The sequence below is a fragment of the Coloeus monedula genome, assembly GCF_965178545.1.
Source record: "Coloeus monedula genome assembly, chromosome: 1".
Taxonomy (NCBI): Eukaryota; Metazoa; Chordata; class Aves; order Passeriformes; family Corvidae; genus Coloeus; species Coloeus monedula.
In genome coordinates, this window is record NC_138781.1 from 16,085,164 (window position 1) to 16,106,278 (window position 21,115).

Here is a 21,115-nt window from a genome sequence, read left to right on the forward strand (position 1 = left end):
GGCAGTTTCCTGTTCGGAATTGAGCACTGCTCAGTTGGCTGCTATTAATTTATGTAGATGATTTGGTGTAGTTAGAGATATATGGATATAGAGATATATGGATATATTGTGAGAATATTTGGTCTTGATTTTTATAACTTAAGCATTTTATATTTCTTCACAATGATTTCTAAAATGGCAGCTTGCTTGTCATTTTTTGCACATGCTAGTTATTCTGAATTATCTTTTCATCCTTTTATCTAAATGTACACTCTAGTGCAGTAAAGTTTTTTGGTACCTAATGGTACAGTCTAAACATGTCTCCTCTGTCAAGATACGAATATACCTGCCTCTCTCTTGAACAATATTGCTATAACTGAATGTTAAAATACTACTTGATCTCAGTACTGAGGTGATACTTCCTGTAGGTAAGACTCTGTGACTTGAAGGGCCAGAGTAGAACTGCACATTGCTAGAACTTCCACTAAAAGCACTTTTTAGAAACTAAGGGAATAGAGTACAACTACTGAAATAATGCATTACATGGATTTTTTTTCTTCATTTTTTTCCCTGGGGCGTTTGATGAGTGCAAGCTATGTACACCCTTAGTGTAGCTACCCTCCTTTCATCTCTCTTGGCTGTCTGCCCTAATGCTAATCTGTGATCCCACAAAGAGTTCTTTGTGTGACACTGAGACCAAGTGTCTCACTGAAACAAACCTACCAATAATACCCTTTCCGCTGACACTGAATAGAAAGAAATATGTATAAAGCAGCAACTACACCCACACTGACAAAGTGCAGCAACTATTTCTATCTAAAGAGAATTTGGGGGTTTTTTGGTCAAAGTTAATATTATTCAACAAATTACATGATCTTCCACAAAGAAGTTTGGTTTATGCAGTGCTTGATTCAAAAGTGGTAATAAGGACATGACTTTAAAGGGTTATGTGTGTTCTGGCCTTTCTAAGCCTGTACTTGGGACTGCAAACTGTGTTTCTAATAGCTGTGAGAATGGAGTCTGTTTTCTTTTTGTGTTTTGTGGAAGCTGTAGTGGTTCTCTTCTGTGTTGTGGAGGTTCACAGATGAAATTGAACTTGTTAGTAGTATCATAAACAAATTTTTATAACAACACAATGCAGCATCCATTTTTCTGCACAGACATTTTCATTTTACAACCAAGTTAAAGGTTATTTTCTGTGTTTATAAAATCTTAGAAGCTAATCAATCATTCTGATAGGATGGTTATTGTCATAGTATGTGATTACATGTTTCTCTTTCATGCTTACTTTCACCATAATCTGTTTAAGAGTACTTCCCACAGAATGGAATTTTATCAGTGTGATGTAGCTAAGTGATATTGTTTATTACAGAAATATGACAAAGGTCAGTGATATTTGGTCCATGACAGATCTACAACTTTTTAAATAGAGGATATAAATTGTACACTCTGGTACATAGACTGTTAGAGCTCTGACAACCACAATATTGGTTTCATGTCAATCATCACCTCATATGCCAGCATTAGTTCTAAATATTTTTAGCTTGATGAATTTCTTGTAGAGTGAAGATCTTGCTGTCAGTGGTATAATTTGTGTAATAAAACTCTCCTGAGAAAATTTGCACAGTACCTGAAAGTGCTGCTTGGGAGTTTTAGACAACTATCTCATGATTTTGGATAAATTAGTTCATACCTTTCTTTAAAATACAAGACATAAAGAGTCACAAATGTCATTTATTCAAAGGAATTATCTTAATAGAAGCAGATTCTTATTAATTAGTTCCTTACTTCCAAAAGGAAAAGTTGCTACTGCAGGCACATTGCTAGTGGCAAAGTGTAAGTGCACTGTCCAAGAAACACAAATGATTATGAAAAATGAGTAAGAGATGTCTATTCAACCCTGTTGATGTTGGAACAGCAATATTTGGTTATGATGCTCCTTTGAAAAACAGTATTTGTAATGTTCTCCCAACATACATCAGCCCAAACATAAACATTTGGAGAAATTTTGCAAAGATATAATTTGGGCTATTATAAAAATCACCCAAATGTATTGTGCCAGTAAGAGGAACACTGCCAGCTTGAGTCTGTATGAAAATTCCTGTTTCCTCACAGAGGAACTTTCTACTAGAATCTTTAAATAAATTAAAAGAAAAAAGAGAAAAGGGAAAAAAGTTCTAGGGGTTATTTTCTGTCCTCATATTTAGTAGAGTTTTGGGTGCAAACATTAGAACATGAATGGTAATGTCAGGCATCGTGGTTTTCTGTCCCATGTGCCTGCGTATCAGCTTTCAACTTTCAGTTTTAGCCTTTTTGTAGCTACAACTGAGAGGCTTTCTTAAAGAACTTCATTAAGCCATCTGTGTATAGAGTTGTCCTGGTTTCAGCTAGGGTAGAGTTAATCATTTTTCAGTAGCTGTTACAGTGCTGTGTTTTGGCTGTCAAAATAATTCAAGTAAAGAGTCAGAAACCAGGCATTTGAAAAACAAGAGTGAGAAAGTTATTCTGTTTTCTTAAAATATTGTAGAATGACATCTCACCCTTTCTGATAAATTGTGATTTCAGTTCTACAGGGGAGTATCATGGGTGTGATGAAAGATCATGAGACATCTGAAGCTGTCTGTGTATTTCTTTCATAAGGGGATAGAGAATGCCCATGCTGACACGAAAAGACCCCAAACCAAATCAAAACTAAACCAGGTTTAAGAGGGAAGGGTCACAAAATGGGTTCATGTGAAGGTCAATTAGTCTTCAGTCCTGCAACAGTATTATGTAATGAGGAAGTGAGTTTTGTAGTCATCAGCCTGGAGTTAACCTATGGGTAGAAAATATGCTGCTGATGGCCTATTCTTACATGGATTTTGCTTGTTATGGAAAGTTTAACATAACCATATGTGTAAAACCACAGAGAGCATTTCTTTTCTAAGAATAACAAAGAAATGTAGTTGAAGTTGGAAATTCTTACAATATTTTAAAAATAGTAAAACCATTTGCTGTTTTAAATACATTAAAATGCTTTGATTACACATTTTACTAATTTAAAACTATAGTGTATAATCATGCTCCGTACTGCACACTGTTGTTCCTTTGTTTTACATTTAAATATTTTAGTTAACTACTACCAATGCATTTTTGTTTATGTACCATTCTTGGGTTAAGCCTAAAATGTCAAAATTACCTTCTTGCACATGTACAGCATTTTCCAGTTTCTTTGTTTGCCTTGCTGTGCTTCTTGCAATTTTCCACAGAAACCTTCGTGGTTCAAACTTAGTGCTCTTACTGCTCTCCTTCCATTTTTCTATTTGTTTTCTCTAGACATTCAGATTTTTTACATCTGTCATACCTACTTCTCTGTATTTGCTCTCATTTTATGCAGTTTTTAATCCCTGATATCTGGATTTAGATCTTCCAAATTTTTAAGCATTTTTTATTAACTAAGCATTACAAGCGTACCATAAGAGAGACAAAAAGGAAATTTTGGCTTGCACCTGAAGCCTTCAAGAGAACCAGGATCCTCAGAGATTTAGGAAGCCCAGGAATCCAGACCTGGCTTGGTGAATCCATGAGTGACTGCGGTGCTTACAGGGTACATACAGAACCAGCTCATCCAATGACTCTTGACACAGGCTGCCTAGTTGAGTGAACCAACTCTCAGGAATTATTTGAGCCTCCTGCAGACATGCTTGAGATCTTGAATGGACTGACATAAATTACCCTGAGGTCTTTAATGTCTACAAATATAGGAGTCCAGTTTCTGTAAAACACATAACGTGGAAGCCGGAAAGCAAAGGGTGTAGCCTGTATCTCCCTCACACAGGAGCCTTGGGCCCTAAGTTCCATGCAAAGCAGCTGCCTGAGAGCTTGGAGACCACGAGATGTCAGAAAGCTTAGGAGCTCCTGGAGACCTGGATTTCCAGCTGTTTGGCAGCCCATCAGGCAAGAAGTCAGGGATTCTATGAAAACTAGAAGCCAAGCAGCCTGGCAGGCTACTCACCAGCCATCTGGCTGACAAGAGAAAAGATGAAGAGACACATTGGTTATTTAGCCTGCCTTTCTGCCTGGTTTCTGTCAAAACTTTTCAAGAAGTCGTTGTGTTCTTATGGAAGGTTTTGGTTCCATTCCATTAGCATTTTCTGGTGGAATACTGTTCCACTGGAAAATATTTGACCAGCTTTTCTTGTAGCTTGGTTTATTAACAGCTACACATGCTAGTCAACAGCGTATTGTGTAGTTTCTTTACTTTTAAGTCTGACTCACTAATTCAATTTTAAAAATCTAGAACAGGATTAAACCCCATCTTCTCTAATTTTTTTCCTCCCTTCTTTGCTTTTCCTTTTTGTCCATGTCCCTCTTTTCCTGTCTTTACCCTCTCACTTGCCACGTGGGACTTCCATTGGTCTTAAAGCAAGAAAAGAGCATGGAGATCATTGTGTTTCATTTGCTACATAATACAAACCAGAAGATTTCAAGCAATCATTTTATCTAGTGATGAAACTTTTAATTGAACTAAAGCATATTTTATGCTGCTTGTTCAGATTCTCAGTGGTCTGTAATGGTGAGTGGTACAATATGATACGATTGCCTTCTTATATCCCACTCTGTTTTTGGAACCATGCCAGACATGCAAAGACAAACATTAACTATTTTAACAACTTCTCAGTTTGTGTTGTCACTGCACTGATTGTTTAGCTAGACTGTCCTCAGAACATCCTAATATTGCTGTCTTGCATCTCTACAATATTGAATTATATATTAGTGATGACTATTTCATAAATGTATTAATGATTATAAGAAGTTTGCTTAGACGTGTTTGAATTCAATTCAACACAAAAGCAATAGAAATGATGTTTTCCCGGTTTTTCCAGTTATTCAATGTTACCTGTTTCTCCTACTTCCATTACTTAAATGCTCCTCAAAATAATCTAAAATAATTGAGACAACTGTAGCCTCAAAGGACTTTGCTATTCATTGTTTCACTGCTTCTGTGAAAAAAAAAATAAAAAAAATAGGATTTTGGCAATTACCCAGGACTGAACTTCAGGTATAGTCTGCCAGACTGAAAAGTAAGGAAAACAACAGACAGAAGGACTACTAAAAGTTGCATTAGTGACTAGGTACTGTTTTACCCCTGCCATTTTTTAGAGAACATGCATTGCATGCCTTCTTGGGCTGTATGCTTGGATAATTGGCTTTGCTTTGTCTTCCTGAAACTGTCGATAGCAATACAGTTGCCAATGATCAAATCCCTGAAGAGAGAGAGGAAATTCTGAAGAGGAATCCTGCTCTTATAGGCTATAGAGTGGCATTGGAACCGTATTAAAGCAACTCTGCTGTGTTGCTTTGTCTTTAGTTGGTTCTGTGAAGTAAAGAGGACAGGAAAATCCATGTTCATTGTCTGCTCTTCTTCTCCCAACACATTGCATTTTCCAATACATTGCATTTTCACACAGAAGAAAAGTTGTGAGATGTAGGGAAGTAGTTTCATCTTACAGTTTCTTCATCTGTTCTGCTACAGTGGAAGCCTCCAAGTTTGTATAGGCGGGAATAAGATTAGCCTTAAAATATAAAGTAAATTGATCAATATTACCACTGAGTTATTTAATAAGAACAATGAATAGAAACTTCCATGTACAAATTGCATTTCCCATTTTCACTAAGCAGCTATGATATAGAAACTTTTTTGCATTTCTTTATTTTGAACTTTAAATTGCCTTGTGCACTAGAATGAGAAGTTATTCCGTTAGAAATAGAAAATGGAAAGGAAAAGCTTCCTTCATTAAAGAAAAGGTAGTTTAAAGATGACTCTTGATAACTAAAGTTTGTTTGCATAGCCACACCATCACTTTTTTGGGCAAAAGTAATTCAATCTGACAAATTAGCTTTGACACCTTAAGCTTTTTAAGATGTCCTAAGAGTGAAATATTACTTCTCTTTAGTGGAGAAACTTTTATCTTTCAAGTGGAGTATATTTTAAAGATAAACACAATGTGTTTTTGTAATAAGGTGTTTAGCTTTAAATCTTTCAAATAAAGAAAACACTTCTTGCTTTGGAAAAAATAAGAAAGGAGTTATGTTACAAAAGAATCCTGTAGTTCCTCTATGAGACCTTTATGTCTCAACTTAAGACTGATGAACTTTATTTACTTAATGAAAATAAGCACAAAAAACACAGAATATGACGATGAGAAAACTCAAAAATCGCAAATTTTCTCCTTGTATAAATACCACAAAGATCAAGTCCTGCAAATACCATAACAGTTTCTGCTCTTATTTTAAAAAAATATGCAAAGCTGGTCTGTCTCACAGTATTTTTTTTCTTGGCTGAAGCTAATACAGAAATAAGTGAAAAGGCAAAGTTAACTGGATCTTGTTAATAGTCATGCAGGCCAGCAAGATGCAAGTATGTAGTAAGAGTAGTGGGATGAGGCTTTTATTAACACAGCAGGTAACTTTTCTGGCCTCAGCATCTATGCCAGATAAGTGGTTTTTTACTGCTTGAGATTGCAAACTCCTCCTCTTAAATCCAATTTTAAAATAGTATTTTTCATACTTTCTGAGGACAAAACCTTTGCTCTCCAATACTTAGAAGATGAGGTGACATGAAGTCATGAAAGATTCTGTTATCTCTTTTTTTAGCCACTTAAAACGTAATTTAACAATCCATGTTTTTTCATATGTCACCTCAGGTTAAGTGTTGCATTAAAAACTATAATAAGGATGAAGATACAAAATGAAGTTTCCTCCTGTAAATACAATAAAGCTCTCTTCCCCCTTTCAGTTTTTTTTTACATTTTTATTACTTCTTTAGCTGTCTTTGAATTTGGCCTCTTACTTTGTTCAGCTCAGGAAATATTATTGTTAAAACAGATGCATTCAGCCTATTGTTAACACATGCACTCAGATATACAATGAAATTATCTATTCATTGCTTTTCAGTGATTTTATCAATGTTTTTCTCTTTAATGACAGTTTCTTAAGCTTTATTCTAGAATTTTTTTCCTGCCTAATTCTACCTGAATAACCTTATTAGGACGACCAAGAAATAAGATTTTGTCACAAGAGGTAAGGGAGTGGAACACATGGATAAAATATAGTACAGATAAATATGAAAGCTTAACACACACCAATAGCTGGAAATTACAAACCCTTTAGGTTGTCGGACAAAGTAAGTTGTTTGTCAATTAATTCAGAAGGTGGAATTTAAGGATAGCATTTTTTTCTAATTGAAACAAAAAGTAAAGGAGTATTTCCAAAGACATGCTATATATTCTTTTTTCTTTTATTTTAATAAAAAAAAAATAAATGAAAATGCCTGAGAGTATTTGAAAACTGAAGTCACAGAAGTTACTTTAGACTTTACACTATGAGCAGTATCTGATCATTAATACAAGTATACTCAAAGAACTTAAGATTCAAAAGAATTAAGTCTAGGCCTCTGCAATCACAGGCACAACTTCATATAAATTTTTTTTTAAATATTGAGATATGGCAATTAAATATAGTACATACAAATACTTCAGTTTAAAAAAATAAATCTATAAATCTATCATACAAAGGAAGTGTGTGGTTTTGCTTAAATGATACAAAAAAGATCATGTTTGTTGTTTAAATTTCTCTGAAAAAAAAAGAAATCTTGTACATAACATCATGGGTTTTAAAGCTCTCATTTTGGTCTTTCTTTCCACTCATTGTTCTTCAAATTTCTTGCTGTTTTGCTTTTCTCTTTGTCTTGCACAGACCACCAGACTACACCCACAATCACATTTGGGAAACTTCCCTGACATGTGGTTTTTGCAGTTTCCCTCTGCTTTTCATCATTGGTAGAAAGTTCAATCCTCGTGTTTAGTTGGTTTCACAGATGATTATTGAAGCTCTTTCCTTTTTCTTACTGCTGGATTGTTTATATGTTATTCCATGACTTTAGTTGGATGTACTCCATTACAAAATGTGGAAAGTATAAGCTTGTCAGAAGAGAAATTAAACAAATAGGGTTATAATCACCTGGAAAGAAAGTATGTACAGGTAGAAAAATAAAAAAGGTTGGTATTGGTTCATTAAGATGAGATAAAGGCTTCATGGAACATCTTTCAAAAGCAGGAATAATAATACATAGATATTGGAACAATGCAGAAACACAGAATCATGTTCAGGGTCCCTTTCAAATCTTAGACCTTGTACTGTAGCATTTACCTGTTGAACAGAAGCCTTTCTCATCTGTTGAGCCAATATTTATACCCAAGATAATGCTGTAGTGACTTTCAAAGAATGAAAGTAAATGTTAAAAGATCTCATTTTCTTTCCTCCTCCCATGTCTTGTCATTTAGCTTCTACATGAATATATGTAGCTAAGAAATTTTTGTGTAGAAAGCTTTCTCAGTAACCCATTATATATTGCCTTGGGTCAAATTTTAAAATTTCAAGACAAACATGAAAACTGATGTGGAGAAGCAGTGTTTTAATTCAGGTGGTTGTCTGTAGATGCATTATATTGTGGTATGCAGCCACTAGCAATGATAGAGGAACATTTATGCTGGTGTATCCATGGGAAACCCTCTGTTAAGCCACCTGCCTCTACATGCAGCTCACATGGTGATAGAAGTGGCAGAGCATTGCCCTTCCTTCTCTTTCTCAACTGCTTTTCTGAGCCACAAACCTTTATTGTTGTTCTTCTGCATTTAGATTCTATTTTAATTTCTATGAGGACCTCTTGTTTGTTCATTTTGGGGGTTTTAGGACTTCTGCATGAAGTTTGCTCTTGGATGCTGCCCTTTTCCCACATGCTGTGGCTTCTGTTTTTCACCATTACACAGTTTGGCTTTAACCTCTCCCTTCCAGTCTCAAGATTTGTTCTGCCTGTGGCAAAAAGTGTTTCATTCCCAATGGGCCTACCCACTGCTTTTGCTTATTGTGAGAAGGAAACATCACAGCTAAGAGTTCTGTTTGACATTTAGACCCCAAACTAAAAAAAAGATAAAACTGAAGCATCTTAAGAAATCTTCATTTACCAAGTCCCTGTGTGATTTGATGGATTTGCTCAGCAAAGCTAACACAATACAGTTGGACCCTACTCTGTCCATAAATCAGCTCCCAAAAAGAAATAAATATAATCAAAACCATGCTTGGTCTTCAGGGTCACTCCCTAGCCCTAGGAAAGTTCATACAATCCGTGTTTGCACTTACATGAAGTCCAAAGGGTTTCAGGAGTGTCTGTTAGTTTTTATTCAAAATACTCCTATTGACCTGTTGAAAGAAACAAAGTAATTCCACTTGCAGACCTTTCTTTCCATTGCTCCACATTTATCACCACTGAGAAGCACAGGCTGGAATTTATCCTACAAAGTTACAACCAACTTGACTCTCGTTCCAGTGTAGTAACAGTTTGACACTAGACCGTCCAATGCCACCCTCAGATGTGCCACCATAACATCGCTTCAGGACTTCTGTGCTCAGGAAATTTCTAAATCAGAGTGAATACTTTCATATTGAATAACCCTTAGGGGATTTTCTTTTTTTCTTTGAATTTGTCTAACATGTAAATTTTTTGAGAGCCATGCAATCCTGCTCCAAGGACTTCCAACTTCTCAACTGCACATTGTTTAAAAACAACTTTGATTTTGAACAAAAATGCCACCTATTAATTTCTTCTGATGATCCCAGATCTTCTCCTAGAGGAGAAATCCTGGTGTGCTCTTCCTACTCTACTCAAGGTTCTGTACATCTATATCACACTGCTCCTTCTTTTTCTTTTATCACCTTGAGTGTCCTAGTTGGTTAGTCATTCCTTCTACAGAGCAGTTACCTACCGCTGATTATTCTTGTTGTCTTTCTAAACCATTTTTAATTTTATGGTAACTTTCTGAAGATGGTAAAAATAGACCAGGTCTGCCCACTGTATTCAAGATCAAGGCACGCTGTTTCCTATTTCATTTTTATGGGCAAACTTAGACATTTTTCCAGGGTAATTTTCATGTCCTTTTTGACATTTTACATTGATTTTTCATACTCTGAGGTGCACCATGGTTCTCCCACTGTTGCAGTCATGACTGGTGGGTTACCCCCTCTTAAATATTCCTGAATACTCATTTGCATTGATACAAGAAAATGGTATTGTTGCTCCTTTGTCTTAGATGTCAGACTAAGTGTAGGAAACAGGAGACACTTTGAGAGCCTAAACAGCAGTGTGTGTTGCTGTGTTAGATGTCCTAAGGTGTGCAAGGCACCCATCTGGCCACTTTGATACTACTGATAAGAGTGACTTGCACCCTTCTAAAGTGACAGCTTGAGACTTTTATATCCCAGGGTATGAAAAATGATAGATAGCTTTATTGAGGCATTGAGTTTCTGCCTGGATGGTGGTGTGCAAAACAGTCTAACTCTCATGTCAATCAAAAGAGCTCCAAGTTCCAAATTAGCCATATTTCTTGGTGAAGGCAACACAGCAATAGCTGAAGTTTTGAATAAATATGTCATGCCAATCTCTTTTTTAAACATTTGCATATAAATACTGATTGAATATTTTAAAACTACGTTTCTTTTGATTCTCATTTAGAATTCTGGGGAAATGGTTCGATCATTTGTTGGTGGCTTGGAACTGATAGTCAATTTGCTAAAATCAAAGGATAAGGAAGTTTTAACAAGTGTATGTGCAGCCATTGCAAATATAGCTAAAGATGAAGAAAACTTAGCTGTTATGACAGATCATGGAGTCGTCCCTCTGTTGTCCAAGCTAGCAAACACAGTAAGTAACATTTAAACATATCATACAAAGCATTGGAATTTCTTACATCAGACTGCATTATGCCCAACTAAAAGGTTATCACAAGAGCAGTGGATTTTGCAGCAGCTACAAGGAAGAGCTGTATAATCATTCCTCTATGGGACATATATTGGACATCAAAACAGTCTGTGTCTGCTACTAAAATTGTATTGGAAGATGAGCTTCATTTTAATAGTTACTGTTGCAGAATATTGCTTTTGAGAGGTGCAGCTGCCATATGAAAAAAGCACAAAGGGTTGAGAAAACAGTAAATCTGAACATGCAGAAAATCTCAATGATGGGGCTATATTTTACATTTTAATGCTGTCTTATCTAATTTACAGTCAGTCTAAAAGTACCTTTGAAATAACATAAAAATTCACAGCACTTGCTATAAAAAGAATATTAAGGGACTTTAATAGCTGTATCCCTTACAGCTCTCTCCAGTTTTAATTGTACTGCAGTTAAATTGGGATGCCTTAAAGATGTGTGAGAATACAATTCTGCTTTCCAATGACTTTTTTGTTGTGTGTGTTGACTTAAATTTATTATGTTTTTACCTTCTTCAGAACAATAACAAATTAAGACGTCACTTAGCAGAGGCCATTGCCCACTGTTGCATGTGGAGCAGCAATAGAGTTGCCTTTGGAGAGACCAAGGCTGTGGCTCCTTTAGTACGTTACTTGAAGGCAAAGGATCCATTAGTTCATAGAGCTACAGCTCAGGCTTTGTATCAACTTTCAGAGGATCCCAACAACTGTATCACCATGAATGAAAATGGAGTGGTGAAGGTGAGGTGGAAGATTTGTCTTATTTGGGGGTCAAACTATTGAAGGGGTGTGGCATGGTCAAAAAAAAAAAAGATCTTTAATTTGAAATAGTTCTTTAATACTGCTGTGTACCTCAAATTTTCTAAACTTTATCCTAAAAATGTTCAGCTAATTAGTGAATTAGGAAACAGGATTTTGGTGCTAAAAATATTACAGCTAGGTGGGTTTTGGGAATAGAAGTATGATGTGGACATTCACGTTTACTTGTCTCTGACCTAGGCTGGTAGTGATGGCATCAGACTTTGACATTCTCGAGTGACATTTGCTAAAGAAGTTGGGTTATCTTAACGGATGGTTGCCTAATATTGCAGAAAGTCACCTAGGAGCTGAGTGTAACTGGATTTGGGTACAAATTAAAATAGAATAATACGAAGGCTTACCTGGAGCTGTTTCGGTGAATTCTGCATTTACTTATAAAAATTTTTATGTTAGGAGTTAAGCACAAGCACATTCTGCAAAGACCTTATCCTAGAACAAAATTTTCTCTCATAAAGATTTTTCTAGCAAAGTTTTGTCTCACTAGTTGAAGGCAGAAGAGTTATTCCTTTGGCACAGGAGAGGTGAGCATTATGGCTTTAGAGATTGAGGTAGTAGGAGTTCTCAATTCTCATAAATTCCCTGAAAGATTCACTATATGCAGACTTTTCATTTTACTTGATGTTCAGGTAAATGTATTCTCAGTAAGAGTTGACTTACAATGTAGTATTTTTATTAATGTTGAGTTTATGCCTGCATTTATGATAGTGTAGTGTATTGTGAGCAGTTTCAATTCTAGCACAGTTAATGGTCCTGAATTGTCATGCTTTTATCTGTAGTTGGCTTTAAACTACAGGATTGACTGGTCAAAAATACTTAAATATTCAGTTTTTGAACTTACTCAAATCTAAGCTACCCTTTCAGCACTGGAGAGTAACACCTTCCTATCACAGTTGCATTATATTGGCAACATATATACAGCACAGAGGAATGAATATATGCTGTACTACACCACCAGCATTTGTCGACTTTTTGATCTTGCTTCTCTCTCCATTCAGCTGGCACAACCCATTTTCTGATCTTCTTTAATTTTATTACGCAGATTTCAGGTTTCATAAGTCATAGCACACTGGACATTAGGCAGATTCTGTTGATCACTTTTAGAATAATTCCATCTCACTCTAGAGTCACCTTCACTTTTCCATCCTAGTTAAAGCATTTAGACTAATAAAAAACATTAATTTGTACTTCCAGATAAATAGGGACGTACAGAAAAGTATAGCAAGTGTTTAATGTTTTTGATTATTCACAATATTCTGGATTGCCTATAATATGATATGGAAGAGAAAACAGAACTGAAAACGGAACTGAAAACAGAAAAAAGAAAGACAAAAGCTGCAAAATAAACCTGGATCATGTTTGTTACATCTAAACTTTTTATCCAGGGTGCACTTCTCATGTACAAGAAACTTGTGTTTTTGTACTAGGGTGGACAAGTGTTTGAATGTGTTGTATGTGGTTCATTACAGAACCAAAGTGGAAGTGCCTCTCATAACTGATGGATGGCCTGAACACGAGAGAATATATGGCTGAATCCCATGTTTGCCAGTACACACATGTATTTGTGTCATACAAGCAGATGTGCATTAGTAGTGTGACAGGAAGCAGCTGCATGTTGAGACTCTCAGCCAGGGTAGCAGTTCTGAAAAAGACCTGGAGTGGAGGTTAAGCAAGTTGAACATGAGCCTGGTGCCCTGGGAGAGGTGAAGGCTAACAGGATCTTGGGCCATGGTAGAGTGAACATAGCCAGTAGGTCAGGAGTTCAGGTTAATAGTCTGTGAAAAACCTATACCTCAGCCTCTTCTCCCTAGATCATAAAGTGACAGAAGTGCAGTGAGAGTCATCGGAGCTGGGTCTCTTGAGCTGTCTTGAGCTTTCTTACCTATCTAGCTTTGATAGCATGGAGATCAGTGTCAGATGATTTGCTTTCTAGTATTACTACTGCAGCATAGGTATATCCATTTTACAAAAAGTATTTCGTTCGGTTTGTCTTTGGTTTTCAGGGTATGGAATTCTCCTACCCACAAGAGGACAACACCTATGGTCATTTAGAGTTTCTAACTCTAAATAAAGTCTGATTTAATTTGCAGTTATCCTGCTGTAATGTTTCCAAGCACTTCCTGATGTTTGTGTGTTGTGTTATACGTAAAATGGCAAGGCAAAGTGAAGAAACAAATAGACCTTTTTGAAAGATATACCAGACCAGTGAGACATAGTGTTTCCTGTCCAGTGAGGACAAGTAAGTGAAATGTGGTGGGCAGTCTGAGACACTATGTTCTGTTGGACCTATGATCGTTTTTCTAGATGTGCTAGTCCAAGTGCTTTTGTTCTGTGTTGCCAGAGCTGAGCAGATCGTGAAGCAAATCAGCACATGCACCATGACAGCTCAGGGCACAGATGACCAATCCAGCACTTACAAGCTTGACTCCCTTGCTGGCACTGTTGGAATTGCCATCACGAATCAATAACTGGAGTTTCAGAAAGGCTAGAGAGGCATTCCCAGATGGCAAGAAGAGTGGGTGGAGGAGATTTAGTTGCTCAAATGCAAGAGTTAGTACAGTGCTGAGTCTTGCCTGGCCTATGCAGTTGGTCTGCCCAGCACAGGGGAGACAGTAGTTGCAGCACTGTGTCTGCACCGTTGGATATCTTTGCTCAGTGCTTTGCAGTGATGACAGAATGTCTGGGTGTTTTCATTCTTCTAGTCTCTCCAGTGAGTAGTTGACTGAAAGCATACTTTGTATTTGTATAGAAGTTGTTATGTACAGGTTATTCCAGGACCAATCATATTTTTTCTAGGAAACTTGTTTGGATTTGTTTGATATTTTTTCATCTTTTACCAGATATCTGGTGTTTCAGTGATCATGCCCAGTTGGATTATTGTCACAGCCTCTGTAGTTCTGACTAGGTTGCAATACATGCCTATTCCCAGGTGTTCTTCAGCACATGTTCATGTGCTGTGTTCACATACAAAGAATGTGTGATGCTTCAGGGAAACATTTAGCCTGTGTGAATGACACAGTTGCTGAGTGCTTGAACAGTTGGCCAGAGACTTTCTCAAAGCGTTAGACTTTCTGACCATTCCCTACTCAATGTGTATATACATGCTTTTGTCCAGGAAACCAGTAATAAAATTATAAACAGAAAGTAATTTTAATCAGATTCTTGTATTTCACATTTTGCCACTGCTTCAAACAGTATTTGCTAATTGCAAAACAACAGTTGTGAGAGAACCAGTGTTGTAAGTTTTCACCTACTTGTAACTGCACCCAAAATACATTCAGTTTTCTCAAGTGAGTCTGTATAAAAAGCTTGGGATCACTGGTGTATGTCAGCTGCCATGTGAAATTCTGAGGAGACAAACGGGGATTTTTGAGAATGTTTAGAAAGGCAGTTTATGAAATTTTTCTTTTATGTTCAATTCCACGATCAATGTTCTTATGACTGGGAATGGAACAATGGTTATGACCTGTGACAGATGAATCAATGCTTTCTTTCTGCCAAACACCAGAACATATTTCCTCTTTCTGAAGTAAAAATTCATGGCTGTGCTGGAAAATAGATTTGCATTTTCAAAGATCCAGTAATGACATGTGGGACAGTAGACAGCAGGAGAAATTGATAGACATCAAACTAAGGAACAAGTATGAATTTGAATTCAAAACTGGGAGATAGCCATCCACAAACCAAGGGAGAAGAGAAATCCAGTGAGGATTTGGCAGTTTACAGCTGAGATAAGCAGGAATATCAGGCAACATTCTTTACACTTTGAGTCCGTCACTGTTACAGACAAGAGAAATAGGAAAATTCACAGGAAACTGGAAGTATCACCAAGCCATCACCACAGTCTTCAGGAAAACAGCAGAACATTACCCTTAAGGCTATTGCAGGGGAACAAATATGTCCACCTATATTTGCCTGCTGCTGAATCTTAGAACAATCAAGCTCGTTCATGAACATGTCTAACTGGGAGCTAAAGAGTACAGGTTTGTTATAGAGATGCCCTTGTAAGATGAATTGTAAAAAGACTGGGGAAGAAATGGGAGACTGAGGAAGTGCAGATAATTGAGTAGTGAAAAGATGAGTGTAAACATGTTTTAAAGGAAGAATTAAAGTCATCAGAAGATGCTAAAAAAATATTTAAATCTGTATCCTACAGACCATGTCAAGCTAATACAATGCTACTCTGTGCTAGAGTCACTCTTTTTCTTGGTCATGTTGGCAAGATGTAGACTTGGATTGTTTCGGAAATGAGCAAGTGAGGATGGTGGTGTGGTCGGATGGGTACTCATGCAACTGCTCATCACATACCTTCTAAAAAGCTTCAGAGATGAAAAAAGATTCAAAGTATATACAGTTGAAAAATATGTAGCTGATTATTCCTGGTCATTCTTCCTTTGCAAATGAAGAAAGATGAAAGATAATCTCTTATAGAAGTTAATTTCTACTATTGCAGAAGTTAATTTCTCACATTTTAAGTGATATAAAGGATTTGTTTTTGTGAATGATGATGATGATCACAATCATGATGATTATTATTTCTTTGTAGAGAAGGCCTAGGATGTTTGAATGGCCTCATCACCTACAGAGTTGAGGCAAGTCTTTTATTATGAGGCTAATGAGACTTTGAGGAGTCTCTGAGGAGATTATTAAAGTAATGAAAAAAGTTAGAACAAGAGAAAATAAGCAGCCAAAATCAGGCTGTGGAAAAACAAAATTCATCAAATTAGTAATTCATCTTAACTTTAAATGTTTACACTGTGCACATGCCAAAGTGCAATAGTCATCCCAATTCATAAATAGTCAAGGAAGACGAATAGGTTTTTACTGTTTCACCTCTCTTAATTTGGACATTTATGCAAAGATAAGGCACCTTGGTTTCTACTGGCAATATTTTGTGGTCTCCTTCAGCTGTAGTTGCAGTGCAGGTTCAAAGGTCAGATCTGCACATCTATGCTGTAGGTATCTATGCTTAATGGGGTGAATCCCATCCAAGGCAGTGGAGAACTTAAAAATGAGCTTACAGTCCATTTCATTATTAGATAGGAATGAAAGAATTCTGACTAAGAGTGCAATAAGAAAGAGCTATTAAAAATATTAATTTTTCTTCTCCTAGAAGAATACAGATGAGTTGAATTTATATTGCTATGGTGGTGATGAAACTCAATCCCAGCTGTAACTGAAGCACACTTTGAGTATGATCTAATATTGCCAGATGTTTTAAATTAGTGGATCTAACTAACTTGAATCCAAGGATTTTGAAAGAGATCTTTGGAGTATTAAGGATGGATTCCTTTCATCTAACTTTGGCCACTTTTAGGTATGGAGTTTAAATAGTCTAAACTAAGACACCTTCTGTAGTCAATGGAAAGAGAGAGACACCTGCAGACTTATCCTAGCTGAAAATAGATGCCCAAGATATCTGCAAGGAATAGACTCATGAAAGTGTCTAATTTTCTCCACTGAATATAGAAAGGACTTAGGTGACTAGCTCAGACTAAACAGCCAGCTCTCAGACAGCTGAATTTAAATTAATATCCTCCTGGATGTTGATTTTTGACAAGCTGGTGGTACAGGGGAAGTTGCAGTGCTGGTAATGTGCCAATATTTAAAATATTTATTATAGTCTGGTAAACTGGACACTGTTCTCACGTTACATAGTTGTAGGTCCATACATTATAATACTGGAAGGATCATTTTAATGACCCAGTCTGACTAGCCTTGCTCATGCAAACCAGAGACATTGCTTCATTTTTTTCTGTTTGGAATAGAGTATATCTTTTAGAAAAACACTGACTCTTTACTTAAAAAATTCCAGCGATGGAAAATCCACCAGAGACATCATAACTTGTTCCAGTAGTTAAATACCTTCCCCATAAAAACATTTGCACCTTGTTTGTAGGCTAAGGTTTGTCTAGCTTTATCTTATACAGTTACATGTATGACACATTTTCTTGGTAAACTGACAAGCCCTATATAACTTCTGTTCTCATATACATTCTTATTGAAAAAAATTAAATTGCTTATCTCAGTGTCGTATTTTTAATTAGCTAAGCAAGTGTAATCACTGATGGAATTTCTATCTTTTTAATTCTTTAATTATATTTGTATGTCAGTTCTGAATTTTTTATTTTTGAACTCCCTTTTTGGACTGAGTTGCAACATACTTAGAAAAAAATTCAGTATTCCAGTAATACCTGTATGAATACTTAAATCAGGTAAAATAACTTCCCTGTTTCTGTGTAAGCTCTGCTTGAACATCAGAGATTTTCATTATTCTGTTTGTCCACAGTATTGCCCTCAAAGTTCATATTTGGCCAATTTTGTACTTTGATTTTCATGTCTTTTTGGAAACGGATCCCCAGGTTAAATCTTTGCATGCTATAATGTTGGCCTTCATGAACACAAGTAAAAATCACCAGTGAATTTAGACCTTGTGATATAAGCTGATTTTTTTTTTTCAGGTGATGAAATCATGTTTTAATTTTTGTCAAAACACTTAATAAATGTCAGGTGACTTAGCTCTCATTTTTTTAAGAATAATTCACAATTCAAAAACAGCCACAAAATATATTCAAGCATTTTATTGTTTTAGAAAGGAAAATTTTCAGAGACCAATATACTGACTCTTCTTGTAATGTCTTTAAAACAAAATACTGCCTTTCCACAGTAGAGGATTGCAGGTTTAGCAGAGATAAGATTCATTAGAAAACTGAAGGAGTTTACTGGCTGAGAAAGTGGTAGATACTTTTGAATTATAGAGACATAAGTGTATTAAGGCCTGTGAAAAGAATACCAGTGGCTTTGAAGCTAAAAATGCCTGTTCTGCCTGTCAATGAAATTCTACCTTTGCAGGTACCCAATCAGATGGTACATAAATATTCTAAAAGATTTAAGGAGATCTTCCCAGTGAGTTGATTTCCAGTATGATGATCCCTTGATATTTTGACTTGAAGTTTCTGCTTGAATTCTGAACTAATTAACTAAGAAATAGTAAAGTTACTAATTTTTCTATTTACGCATTTATTTCTGTGTACTGTGATGATGCTTAAAGGCATTGATCACAGATAAGTAGTTCACTTCACTAGGGAGAAATGTGTACCCACATGAGAAGATGACTCCAGAAAACTTTCAATTTAAATGTAACACACAACGAGGTGGAGGTGAACAAACAGATAGGAATGGAGTGCTAGAAAAATTATGTAAAATATTTAAATGGTCATATTTCATAGTTCAAGAAAACCAGGATACAATTACTGCTAATTCGTATCTGCAACTCGGTCATCTTCAGTAAAAAATAAATAACGAATACTGACTGTAAGCTTTTTGTAAAAATCTAGAACAACTGGATGGTAGCCAGTCACCCAGACTTTAACGCACTCACACCATATGGGAACCATAACTGGTGCTGTTGGCAGGTTTTTGCATGTGTGTGCCTGTGCTGAAGGCTACATGAAGTCAAAGTAAATTAGTCTCTGTTGAGCTTTGCATTGTTCTGAGCAGCTTTTATTTTCCAAATTTATTTAAAGATATTTTTCTATGCTGCACTATGAAAAGGTCTATTTTCTCCTGTTCTTGTTCCATTGTACATACAGAACTAATTATTTTTGGGCTAGAGGAACCATTAACTTAATGATTGAGGTACATACCCGAAATGCAGATGATCAGGCTATTCGTTCATGTTCTGATATTTTTTTATCCTTGAAAGTGTCTACCCAACCTACCCATGCATAAAACTGCTTTACTCTGTGGTCTGGTTTATGCTATTATTTGCCCTACATGGAAGTGCTCTGTTTTCTTAATACTCCAAAATAATAATAGATGCCTTCTAGAATATCAGTTGTGGTAGCTTATAAGAACATCACCAGGGATACTGAAAAACAAATTTCAACTTCTTGGTACAATAAAGTGGACAAAGAAGACACTCATGCCTTAAGAATGGGACTTGATTTGTATAATCATACCTCTTAATATTTTTTTTTTTAATTAGTCCATCAGATTTGTCTTTTCATCAGACTAAAGCCTCAAGAGATGCGTGGGAGGGGAGGTGGGGAGAGGGTGGATGTGTTCAGCTTGGGCTTGTTGGTTGGTTGGTTTTGGTTTATTCGGCAAAGAAGGCATAACAGCTATAATGTATCTTCTGAACCCTGTGTGGAGTTAATAGGAGATATTAGTGCTTTTTGAGTTTAGTTCTTAGTGGCAGGAAGGTTAGGCTCTTCTATTCCCTTGTAATATTCCAAGATATAAAACCAGTTTGTTTAACCACAATTTCTGAAAGTTATTGGAAAACAAAGATTTCATATTTGGAAGGTTTTTTATAATGACTGTGTTAAAAAATACAATTTCTGTAATTTATTGTGCAGAGCTTCCAGAAAACTGGTCATTGTTTGCTAAAGTCATAAATCCCTACAAGAAGTTTTGGCTAACCATTTTATGTGCAAAGACTTTCATAAGACCATCTTTCTGAAATAAATAGATGTGAATTACAAAACATGGAAGACAATTACTGGTAATTTCTACTGAAAACATTCTAAAGCCAACCTTTTATCACATACTATATTTATCTGGAGTATAGAATATGAAATGCAAAAGCACTGGCACCTACTTCTTTACAACTATTTGGCAACAGGTTTGATTGTTTTCTTGTGGGGACCTTTGGTGAGAACATTAAATACACAATGTGGAGTTTTACATTATAAAGCAAGGTTTAAGATATCTTCATAAATCAATCCAAAATATTTCATGTAATATCTATGCAATACTACTATTGTGGTATAATAGTATGTATTTGCAATTTACATATTTATGTTGTAATTTTAAGTTTAGAAGAACCCCCTTTGTAACTGTAATGGTTTGCTCTGTTCAGGCTCCACAGTTCAGGCTGGAGATATGGCGTGTCTGGCACATACTCCAAGCTGATGCCTGTTGCTTTTTGTAACAGTTGTTACAGTTCTTGGACATCAAGAAAGAGGGCACTAGATTCCAAAATTTCTGCATGTCTGTTGTCTACAGAAAATATACCAAATCCCTTCACCCACAGATGTATTGATCACATCACACTTAAATTTTGGATATAAGAGATTTTATAAACTAAGTCCCACAGTAGCATATTTTATTCCATTTCAGAAGGATTAATGTAAATTGACAGTGTGACACCAGTTTCTTTTGTGTTAGCAACTGCCAGGTTGCTTGAAACATTTTGCTTACAGTTTCAGCTCCAGGAAACAGAAATCAGTAGCTGTTCTACCTTTATAATAAGCAAAATGTCACCATTCATAAAATAAGGGTACTTTTATGTAAAACATTCTGCTTTTGCACCACTGACAAAGGTAATGAAGTTTGGCTTTAGTATAGATTAAGCTTCAGACTTTAGATTACTTTTTTCAAAATTTCACATTACTGAAGTTTATGATATGTAGCAAGTGTTCTGTTAAAATCTGGCTGACTGTGGATGGGAAAAAACAGCAGCCTAAGGGAGATCAGCTTTTTTTTGCCCAAACTCTGTGCTTCAGGAGAT

At 36.0% G+C, this 21,115-nt stretch overlaps 1 protein-coding gene across 1 annotated transcript in view; it reads left to right on the plus strand.

Moving 5' to 3' along the window:
• The window catches only part of ODAD2 (outer dynein arm docking complex subunit 2), a gene marked incomplete at both ends in the record, with an annotated part of 74,183 nt that overhangs the window by 38,592 nt on the left and 14,476 nt on the right, over positions 1-21,115 (plus strand). The window contains 2 exon segments of the mRNA XM_082295241.1: positions 10,529-10,717; positions 11,305-11,526. Of these exon segments, the coding sequence (XP_082151367.1) occupies positions 10,529-10,717; positions 11,305-11,526 (411 nt within the window).